The sequence below is a fragment of the Anas platyrhynchos genome, chromosome 2, assembly GCF_047663525.1.
Source record: "Anas platyrhynchos isolate ZD024472 breed Pekin duck chromosome 2, IASCAAS_PekinDuck_T2T, whole genome shotgun sequence".
NCBI classification, from domain to species: Eukaryota; Metazoa; Chordata; class Aves; order Anseriformes; family Anatidae; genus Anas; species Anas platyrhynchos.
This window is the reverse complement of record NC_092588.1, coordinates 1,198,897-1,209,695: the sequence shown is the minus strand read 5'-3', so window position 1 is coordinate 1,209,695 and position 10,799 is coordinate 1,198,897. Positions and strand designations below refer to the sequence as shown.

Sequence of the window (10,799 nt, the reverse complement as noted above, 5' to 3'; positions counted from 1 at the left end):
GCAAGTAATGAGGTGGGATGTGCTGTTCTTCCCGCAACTCTACCTTTTCATTTCCTCCTGTTTTCCTCCTGATGAGTTGTCCATTCCAAATCTGGTGATTCCTTTGGAATGAAAAAATTAGAAGTTCAAATATATATTGTCTCAAATGTTTATTGTCTGACCAAAACGTGCCTTGTGTTTAGTAAGGAGTAGTATCAGTCACTTCTAGTCCTCAGGAACCGCTTACAAATCCTGTGATATTCAACAATTAATTGAAAATGGCCTCACAGAGACATGAGGGAGCTCTATCAGTATTCATGGATGCAAAATTTTTGGTTTCCACCTGAGCTGAGGAAGTATTCTATCCCTCCTAAATACCCGTGTCAACAAGACCCAGACCCATGTCAACTGCAAGACAGTCACGTTCCTTGACCAGCTAGCAGTGCTGTGTTTGATGTATCCCAGGACGTGGTTTGCTGTTTTGGCTACAAGGGCACACGGTTGACTCATCTTGCTGTCAACTAGAAGCCCCAGATCCCATTCCACAGGGCACCTCTCCAGCTCTCTCATCTCCCATTCTGTACGTATTGCCAGGGTGCCCTGTACCAAGTGCCAAATATGACGCGCAGTCTTCTTCAACTTCATGTCTTCGGTGGTTGCACAGCCCTGTGGTCTATCAGGATCTCTCTCGACAACATTGAGGGAGACAACAGCAACTCCTTATTTCCTGTCATCAGCAAACTTACTTAGTATCCATTTGAGTCTTATATCCAGATGATTTACAGAAACATCAAAGAGAACCGGGTCCAAAATGAAGACCTGGTGAACCCCACTAGTGACTGGCTTCAGGCCTCATATAACCCCATTTACTACAACCCTTTGAACTTGACCAGTCAGCCAACAGTCCACCAACTGTTTTATGTATTTATATACCTACATGCCAAACATTTTGTCCCGGAGGATGTTGTGAGAAACAGTATCAAAAGGTTTGCTAAAATCCAAAGAAATTGCATGTACTGCCTTCCTTTGGTCAATTAGATGGGTAACCTTGTCGTAATAGGAAGTGGCTGTACCTCATGCCCACTGTATGCAGGAAGCCCCTCTTGACAATGAAGCCGCAACCACACCACATGAGAGCAGCACCATGAGCTCACTGAAAACACCGCTCCTCTCCTATGCTTGGGTCACGTCTTCTGCCCGCCCTGACATGCACCTTCAAGAGCAATCCCTTGGCCTCTAATAATTACTTTCACGCGAAAGGTGCAACCATTGCCAAATAGATGTCCTCAAGAGGAGGACGTGAAAATTGAGTGTTGCAGGATCAAAAACATGACCCACCTCATTACTTTCCAAGCTTTGACATGTAAGAGCAGGTCAAGCCAAATGCTGTCATGCGCAAAGGCTCTCTCGCCCCGCGGGCACACAAGGACCAGCATAAAAGCCGGCCCTGTGCCTCGCACCCTCAAACACTCTTCCTGAAGCCTTCTCCTCTGCGAACAACAAGGTGAGCCCGAACCCTGATTCCCTCCTTTACCCACCCCACTAGGCCTATCTCTCCACTTGCCCTCTGCCTCCACACTTGGCACCCCTTCCACCTCCCCAACACCATGCTCCCCACAACCTCAGGCCTCCCCTCTCCCTTGGCCTCCCCCCCCACCACTCCACACACACACAACACATTCCACCTTCCCAACACCCTCTCTTCCAGGCACCCTCCACAACACAGACATGTCCTGCTACGACATCTGCCGCCCCTGCGGACCCACCCCGCTGGCTAACAGCTGCAACGAGCCCTGTGTCAGGCAGTGCGAGGACTCCCGCGTCGTCATCCAGCCTCCTGCCGTGCTGGTCACCCTGCCAGGACCCATCCTCAGCTCCTTCCCCCAGAACACTGCCGTTGGATCCTCCGCATCAGCTGCCGTGGGCAGCAACCTCAGCGCCCAGGGAGTGCCCATCTCTGGAGGCGGCTTTGGAGGCTTTGGCCTTGGAGGCTTTGGCTTTGGGGGCTATGGCTTGGGAGGCCTGGGCTGCTTCTCTGGCAGAAGAGCCTGCTACCCCTGCTAAGGACCAACGACAACACCCCTGACAGCAGCCTCCAACACCGTGCCAGCCAGCTCTCAGGCTGAGGACGCTCCTCTGTGCTGCTCATGGGACACGGGCTCACCAGCTGCAGCTCATCATTCCATGGCAAAACAAAGCAAGCACGCAAGGAAGGGGCCATTCCAGGCTGTCAGGAAACATGGCCAACATATCTCCTTCTTTCTTCTTTTTTCTCCTTTCCATAGCACCACCACCTACGGCCGCTACTCTCTGCTGCTATGACTGGTTCATAAGCCAAATGCCACCATGGATTGACACCCTCTCTGCTACTCTCCTCAATAGGACAGGATGTTCTCAGTGCTCTGGGGAAATGTGCTGTAGATGAGGGAGAGCAGCTGGTGGTCACTCTAATAGCACCTCAAACCCTGGCTCTTGTCTTGTTGCTCCTTCCTTTCAATTTTTTTTCCCCTCAATAAAATCTGTCTGCATCCCATCCTGACATTTGTTGTCTTTCTTTTTTCAACCCAACGCTCTTTCCGCTTTACCTACTACTAACACTTTGCTCAAGAGGCCATTGGGTGGGGCTGTAAAGGCCCACTGAACCTCCCCTCTCAAGGATGTCATCACCAACCACGCAGGTGGGCACCAGCTGGTTTTCCAGCCCATCATCAATACATATGGATGACCACACTAAGGGTTGGGCACATGTCATGGAATTAGATTTCACACTGCTTTAATAGAGCAGCAATTTAGGATTTATTTTATAATTTGAGGTATAGATGGTATGCTTTTTAACAGCTCTTAATCAACCTTTGATCATCGGAGAATTTAACAGAATTATTTTAATGAGATTTGCTACAATAGAAACAGTGACTTAAAGGCTCAAGAATGACAAGGTTCAGCTGCGACTTACTGCAGGGTTCTTGGGGGTATATAAATTCAGTCATGCGCTTCCAAAATACACCCTAGAGTATACCCTAATTCCTTGTTGGTGTTTGTCTGCATCTGAGGTTGTTCCTCAAGGAGTCAGGCCTGAGATGCACTTCCCTTCAGGGGTATGCTGTGAGGCATACCCTTTCTCCTGGCACCAGGCAGTAACTAAAATTAGTCTGGTTCCCTTGTCTTTGTACCCGGCCATTCGGGATTTGGAACAAGAAGGAGATTCAGCCTGAGCATCCTTCTCTGTGGGTTGAAAATGCCCAGCTCTCTCACCTTCTCCTCATACTGAAGAGGCTCGAGGACCTTCAGGATCTTGGTAGCAATGCACTGGAATTGCTCCAGCCTGTCTGCTTCCATCTTCCTCTGGGGCACCTCAAACTGGACAAAGGACTCCACAAGGGGCCTCACCGGTGCTGAGGAGAGATGACGGAGTGCATTCCTCAATTTGCTGGCAACGCTCTTCCCCATACCCTCCTGGAGCCTGGTGGCTTTTTTTGCTGCAAAACAGCATTACTGACTCAAGGTTCTGCTTGGCAAAGCTGCCTGCCACTGTAAGTCTGGTTACATTCAATGTATCTTGAATTATCACGATCATGCATGCACAGTTAGTGCAATAAGCATTATAAGCACAATTACACAATCATGATCACGGATTCACAAAAAGAGAATACACTTTCAGTCTAGTAAATTAGAAGCAACAGGAGTACAAGTTCTTGTTCACCAAAAGGCCATGCTTTGGTTATCAGTTTGAGCCAGAGCTGCCCATGCTGTCTGTCAGTTCCACAATACCATCTGGTTCCTGATCCCAGAAGGGACGTCACAGTCTGGCCACAGTGCCTTTGCTCTGCTCCACTCTCCATACTCTTAGACTCAGCACACCAAGATTCCCTGGTGTTACGGATACCTAGGGTTGCAGGCTTTGTAGCCGAAGACAATACCATGTAAGTACTTCATTGCGTATCCTCTGCATCTGAGTCTTGAAGTTTCCTCAACACTGAACCCTCACCTAAGAGGTGAACAGGTGTTTAGCCTCACCGAGACACCTCCAGCACTTATTCTAAAATTTCAGATAGATGTCTCTCCATTTTAGTGAGACATCAGCCTCACCAAACTCTCAACTAACCTCTCAAGACAACCTAGCTGTTGAGCGCAACTCTTGAGATGTGACCATGCAGGCAATTCCTTATCTGCTGAGTGGCCCATCATGTCTTTCCATGGTAGTGAGAAGGAGCTATGTAAGAGTGTTGTGCAAACACTTCTTGAACACCAAGAGGCTTGGGCCCTGATGACCACTTGAGCCCTGCTTTTTGTCCTCTTTGTTGGGTGAAGTTGGAAGAGCGTGGGGAGAAGAAAGCAAGAGGAGGCATCTGAGGATATGGGATGCAGATTGATTTTATTGAGGAAAACATGAAAGAGAGGGAGCGTCAAGGTGCACATTCTGAGGTGCCAGGATGGTGACCACCAGCCTATGTCCCTTGCATAGAGCAGATTTTCCCAGAGCCCCAAGGTCTCCCTACCACGTGGTAGGAGCAGCACCAGAAGGTTTCCCAAGGGATTGTGCTAGTGAGCAAGGCATTGCAGCAGAGAGTAGTGGCCATAGGTGGTGGTGCTATGGAAAGGAGAAAAAAGAAGAAAGGAGGTATGTTGGCCATGTTTCCTGACAGCATGGGATGGTCCCTTCCTTGCTTGCTTGTTTTGTTGTGCCATGGAATGATGAGCTGCAGCTGGTGAGCCCGTGTGCCATGAGCGGCACAGAGGAGCATCCTCAGCCTGAGAGCTGTCTGGCACGGTGTTGGAGGCTGCTGTCAGGGGTGTTGGCGTGAGTCCTTAGCAGGGGTAGCAGGCTCTTCCTCCGTTGATGCAGCCCAGGCCTCCGAAGCCAAAGCCTCCAAGGCCAAAGCCTCCGAAGCCGCCTCCAGAGACGGGCACTCCCTGGGCGCTGAGGTTGCTGCCCACGGCAGCTGATGCGGAGGATCCAACGGCGGTGTTCTGGGGGAAGGAGCTGAGGATGGGTCCTGGCAGGGTGACCAGCACAGCAGGAGGCTGGATGACGACGCGGGAGTCCTCGCACTGCCTGACACAGGGCTCGTTGCAGCTGTTAGCCAGCGGGGTGGGTCCGCAGGGGCGGCAGATGTCGTAGCAGGACATGTCTGTGGTGTGGAGGCTGCCTGGAAGAGAGGGTGTTGGGAAGGCTGAGGGTACTGGGGGTGTGTGGAGGGCTGGTGGGGGAGGTCAAGGCAGTAGGAAGGCCTGGGGTAGTGGGGAGCATGGCTTTGGGGAGGCAGAAAGGCTTCTGAGGCTGGGGGGAGATGGGGGGTAGGGAGATAAGGCTGATCAGGTGGGTGAAGGATGGGAGTGGGGTTCAGGCTCACCTTGCTGGTTGCAGGGGAGAAGGTGTCCGGAGGAGTGTGTGAGGGTGCTACACACAGGGACGGCTTATATATTGGCCCCTGAGTGCCTTTGGGGCAAGAAACCCTTTGCGCATGACAGCATTTGATATGAGCTGCTCTTACATGCCTAAGCCTGGCAAGTAATGAGGTGGGGTGTGTTGTCGTTCCCACAACGCTCTGGTGTCCTTTTCTCCTGTTGAGGATGTGTCTCTGTGGCCGTGGCGGCAGCTTTTAAGTGAGAGTGGCTCTTGGGTGGATTCGCATGGAGCGTGCGTTTGAGGGCAGTCGGCAGATGTGGCCAAAGCATGGGAGAGGTGGGGTGTCATGAAGTGAGGTCATGGTGTGTCACTCGTGCGGTGCTGTTTGCGGCTGCATAGTTGCGAGGAGTGGGCCTTATTTGATGGCCTCACCATAATACTGGCTTGTCTGGGCTTCCCAGATGTGCTGGGCACGAGGCGCAGACATTGATGTCACACTCGCTCCCTCCTTGCCATCCTGCCCTCTCCCTACGCTTGTGTTCATTCCTCATCTTTCACATTGGGTGTCCTACATGAGTTGGCGGTTTGGTGACCTTTGTGCCTGAAAGGTCCTTTTGCGGGAGAAGGGAGGCTGCGTGTTTTCTTCTTGTGGCAGCTTGGGGGTGGTAGTTTGATCATGCAGAGGAGAGGTGTTTGCTACAGCAGAACGTTGTCCTCTCAGGCCTGTTTAAGAGTTTGCAAGCCCTGAGCTGAGGGGGAGTGGTTTGTCAGGGAGACTGAGGCAGAGCTTTTGGCGTCTTGTTCGGTGCTGAGAGTCCAAGGGTGAGACCCTTTCCCTGCCTAGGTTTGATGGCCAGACGCAGTGTTTGGACCCTGTAGTGGGCAATTGGAGGCATGCATGGTGCGCAGGGCCACAGCCGTGAGCCCCTCCTGGCTTGGTGGTCCTGGCATGGCTGCTGAGTGGCAAGGCCTGTCCCCGTTCGGCTGAGGTGGATTTGGCTTGCTGCTGAAGTGAGTAGTGTTGGTTGCTGAGGAAGATGAAGCAAGGTAGGAAGGGGGGCAGTGCAACTGGGTGTGCCATGTTCCGTGAGGCCTACTGCATTGAAGCCAGGAATGCTGAGGGCCCAGTGTGGTGTCCTTGGGAGGCCACTACTAATTCTCTTTGAAAGGTCCTGGTGAGTGGGAGAGGCTCCTGAAGGCTGCAAAAGACTCGCCCCACTCCTCTGTTCTAGAAGGTGAACAAGGAAGGTGTGTGCAACCAGAGGCTGGTTGTCCTGACTTCAGTCACTGGGAAGTTTCTAAAGGAAATGGTCCCAGAAAGCATTGTTGAGCAGACGAAGAACCAGAATGTGATGGGCAGTAGTCAGGAAGGATTTACATAGGGAAATTCATGCAGGACCCTTCCCAGTGTCTTCTACATTGAAGTGACCAGCTTGGTGAATGAGGGGAGAGCAGTAGCAGCTGCTTAACATTAGTAAAGGCCTGTAGTAAAGGCTTTCTTAGATGCTTGCTCTTGTAATATGCTCATAGAAAAGCAGACAAAGTATGGGTTAGATAAAGGTACGCTGAGGTGGGCTGAAAAATGGCCAATTGCTTGGGTGCAGAGGCTTGTGCTGAATGGCACAGAGCGGAGTTAGAGGCAAGGCCCTAGCGGTGTGGGCCAGGGCTCAGCGGTGAGGCTGGTACTGTTCAATATCCTCATTAGTGCGGTGGGTGATGGGATGGATTGACCCCGCAGAAAGTCTGAAGATGTCCCGAGACAGGGAAGAGCGACTGATGCACGTGATGAACGTGGCACCATTCAGAATGATGTGCAGAGGCTGGAGAACTGGGCAGAGAGGAACTTCATGAAGTTACAGAAGGGGCAAAGCAAATTGCTGCCTCTGGGGATGACTAACGATGAGCAGCAGGACATGGTGCTGTCCGACACAGGGGCAGGCACCTTTGCTGACCAGGACCTTGTGTTGCTTTTTAAGAGCAAGCTGACGATGAGTCAACAATGAAGACTTGAGGCAGAAGAGGCCGCCAGGCTCCAGGAGGGCATTGGGAAGAGCGATGCCAGCAAATTGAGGAAGGCGCTCCGTCATCTCTCCTCAGCACCGGTGAGGCCCCTTGTGGACTCCTTTGTCCAGTTTGAGGTGCCCCAGTGGAAGGTCGAGGCAGACAGGCTGGAGCAATTCCAGTGCATTGCTACCAAAATGCTGAAGGGCCTTGAGCCTCTTCAGTAATGAAGAGAAGGTGAGAGAGCTGGGTGTTTTCAACCCGCAGAGAAGGGTGCTCAGGCTGAATCTCCTCCTTGTTCTAAATCCCGGATGGGCGGGAATGAAGACAAGGGAGCCAGACCACCCCCAAGCTGCCAAAAGAAGAAAACACACAACCTCCCTTCTCCCACAAATGACCTTCCAAGCATAAAGGCCACCAAGCCGACAACTTACACAAGACACCCAATGTGAAAGATGAGGAATAAACACAAGTGTTTGGAGTGGACAGGATGGCAAGGAGGGCGTGAGTGCGATGTCAGTGCCAGCGCCTCGCACCCAGCACATCTGGGAAGCCCAGACCAGCCTGCATTATGGTGAGGCCAGCAAATAGGGCCCCCTCCTCGCAACAATGCAGCCGCAAACAGCACCGCACGAGTGACACGCCATGACCTCACTTCATGACACCCCACCTCTCCCATGCTTTGGCCGCGTCTGCCGAATGCCCTCAAACGCACTCTCCATGCAAATCCACACAAAGAGCCACTCTTAAAAGCTGCCACCATGGCCACAGAGACACATCCTCAACAGGAGAAAAGGACACCAGAGCGTTGTGGGAACAACAACACACCCCACCTCATTACTTGCCAGGATTAGGCATGTAAGAGCAGCTCATACCAAATGCTGTCATGCGCAAAGGGTTTCTTGCCCCAAAGGCACTCAAGGACCAGCATAAAAGCCGGCCCTGCTCGTAGCACCCTCACACACTCCTCCGGACACCTTCTCCCCTGCGACCAGCAAGGTGAGCCTGAACTTCACTCCCATCCTTCGCCCACCTGACCAGCCTTGTCTCCCCAACCTTACTATCCCCCCAGCCTCAGCAGCCCTTCTGCCTCCCCAAAGCCATGCTCCTCACTACCCAAGACCTCCCCGCTCCCTTGGCCTCCCCCAGCAGCGCTCCACACACCCCCAATACCCTCCGCCTTCCCAACACCCTCTCTTCCAGGCACCCTCCACAACACAGACATGTCCTGCTACGACATCTGCCGCCCCTGCGGACCCACCCCACTGGCTAACAGCTGCAACGAGCCCTGTGTCAGGCAGTGCGAGGACTCCCGCGTCGTCATCCAGCCTCCTGCCGTGCTGGTCACCCTGCCAGGACCCATCCTCAGCTCCTTCCCCCAGAACACCGCCGTTGGATCCTCCACATCAGCTGCCGTGGGCAGCAACCTCAGCGCCCAGGGAGTGCCCGTCTCTGGAGGCGGCTTCGGAGGCTTTGGCCTTGGAGGCTTTGGCTTCGGAGGCCTGGGCTGCATCAACGGCGGAAGAGCCTGCTACCCCTGCTAAGGACCCACGCCAACACCCCTGACAGCAGCCTCCAACACCGTGCCCGCCAGCTCTCAGGCTGAGGATGCTCCTCTGTGCCGCTCATGGCACACGGGCTCACCAGCCGTAGCTCCTTCCATGGCACAAGAAAGCCAGCAAGGAAGGAAGGGGCCAGCCCATGCTGTCAGGAAACATAGCCAACATACCTCCTTCTTTCTTCTTTTTTCTCCTTTCCGTAGCACCACCACCTATGGCAACTACTCTCTGCTGCAATGCCTTGCTCACTAGCACAATCCCTTGGGAAACCTTCTGGGGCTGCTCCTACCACGGAGTAGGGAGACCTTGGGGCACTGGGAAAATCTGCTCTACGCAAAGGACGTAGGCTGCTGGTCGCCCTCCTGGCACCTCAGAATGTGCACCTTCCCCATGACGCTCGCTCTGTTTCATGTTTTCCTCAATAAATTCGATCTGCATCCCATATTCTCAGATGCCTCCTCTTGCTTTCTTCTCCCAACGCTCTTCCAACTTCAGCCAACAAAAAGAACAAAAAGCAGGTCTCAAGTGGTCATCAGGGCCCAAGCCTCTTGGTGTTCAAGAAGCTTTTGGACTATGCTCTTACATAGTTCCTTCTCACTACTAGGGAAAGACATGATGGGCCACTCAGCAGATAAGCAATTGCCTGCATGGTCACATCTCAAGAGTTGCGCTCAACAGCTAGCTTGTCTTGAGAGGTTAGTTGAGAGTTTAGTGAGACTGATGTCTCACTAAAAAGGAGAGACATCTATTTGAAATTTTAGAATAATGCCGGAGGTGTCTCGGTGAGGCTAAACACTTGTTCACCTCTTACGAGATGGTTCAGTGTTGAGGAAACTTCAAGGCTCAGATGTGGAGGATATGCAATGAAGTACTTACAAGGTATTTTCTTATTGGTGCAACAAAGCCTGCAACCCTAGGTATCTGTAACACCAGGGAATCTTGGTGTGCTGAGTCTAAGAGACATGGTATGGAGAGTGGAGCAGAGCAAAGGCACTGTGGCCAGGCTCTGTGACGTCCCTTCCGGGATCAGGAACCAGATGGTATTGTGGAACTGACAGACTGCATGGGCAGCTCTGGCTCAAACGGATAACCAAAGCATGGCCTTTTGGTGAACAAGAACTTGTACTCCTGTTGCTTCTAATTTACTAGACTGAAAGTGTATTCTCTTATTTGTGAGTCCGTGATCATGATTGTGTAATTGTGCTTATAATGCTTATTGCACTAACTGTGCATGCATGATGGTGATAATTCAAGATACATTGAATGTAACCAGACATAGTGGCAGTCAGCTTTACTGAACAGAACCATGAGTCAGCAATGCAGCCTTGCGGCAAAAGAGGCCGCCAGGCTCCAGGAGGGCATCGGGAAGAGCGTTGCCAGCAAATTGAGGAAGGCACTCCGTCATCTCTCCTCAGCACCGGTGAGGCCCCTTGTGGAGTCCTTTGTCCAGTTTCAGGTGTCCCAGTGGAAAGTCGAAGTAGACAGGCTGGAGCAATTCCAGTGCAGGGCTACCAAGTATCTGAAGGGCCTTGAGCCTCTTCAGTATGAGGAGAAGGTGAGAGAGCTGGGCGTTTTCAACCCACAGAGAAGGGTGCTCAGGCTGAATCTCCTCCTTGTTCTGAATCCCGCATGGGCGGGTACAAAGACAAGAGAACCAGACTAAATTCAATTACTGCCTGCTGTCAGGACAAGGGTGAGTGGATGCCACAGAGAAGCAATTGCCTTGGAAGAGAGGGAACCCCTTTTTCACTGTGAGAGTGGTGAAGCAGTGGACCTCAAGTTTTGGATTTCCATCCTTGGAGATATGAGAAACCCAGGAACTGCACATGGTCCTGGACACCCTGCTGTAGCTGACTATGCTCGAGCAGGGTGCTGGCAGTACATGGTCTCCAGAGGTTACTTCCAAACGGAAG

The 10,799-nt window shown here is 52.3% G+C and overlaps 2 protein-coding genes across 2 annotated transcripts; one reads left to right on the top strand and one right to left on the bottom strand.

Moving 5' to 3' along the window:
- Nucleotides 1–4,332: 4,332 nt before the first annotated feature.
- LOC119716209 (feather beta keratin-like) lies at nt 4,333–5,448 on the bottom strand. Its single transcript, XM_072034244.1, has 2 exons — nt 5,331–5,448; nt 4,333–5,126 (listed from the first exon to the last, which is right to left on the bottom strand). The coding sequence occupies exon 2, from the start codon at nt 5,104–5,106 to the stop codon at nt 4,786–4,788; it is 321 nt and encodes a 106-aa protein (XP_071890345.1). The 5' UTR covers nt 5,107–5,126; nt 5,331–5,448; the 3' UTR covers nt 4,333–4,785.
- Nucleotides 5,449–8,178: 2,730 nt separating this feature from the next.
- LOC113842943 (feather beta keratin-like) lies at nt 8,179–9,328 on the top strand. Its single transcript, XM_072034219.1, has 2 exons — nt 8,179–8,326; nt 8,531–9,328. Exons 1-2 carry the CDS (start codon nt 8,206–8,208, stop codon nt 8,869–8,871), a joined length of 462 nt encoding a protein of 153 aa, XP_071890320.1. The 5' UTR covers nt 8,179–8,205; the 3' UTR covers nt 8,872–9,328.
- The last annotated feature ends 1,471 nt before the right edge of the window (nt 9,329–10,799 follow it).

Coding starts and splice junctions, on each gene's coding strand:
- LOC119716209 (XM_072034244.1), bottom strand. CDS start 5,106: ATGTCCTGCTACGACATCTGCCGCCCCTGCGGACCCACCCCGCTGGCT.
- LOC113842943 (XM_072034219.1), top strand. CDS start 8,206: ATGCTGTCATGCGCAAAGGGTTTCTTGCCCCAAAGGCACTCAAGGACC. Junction 8,327..8,530: donor TCTCCCCTGCGACCAGCAAG/GTGAGCCTGAAC, acceptor CCTCTCTTCCAG/GCACCCTCCACAACACAGAC.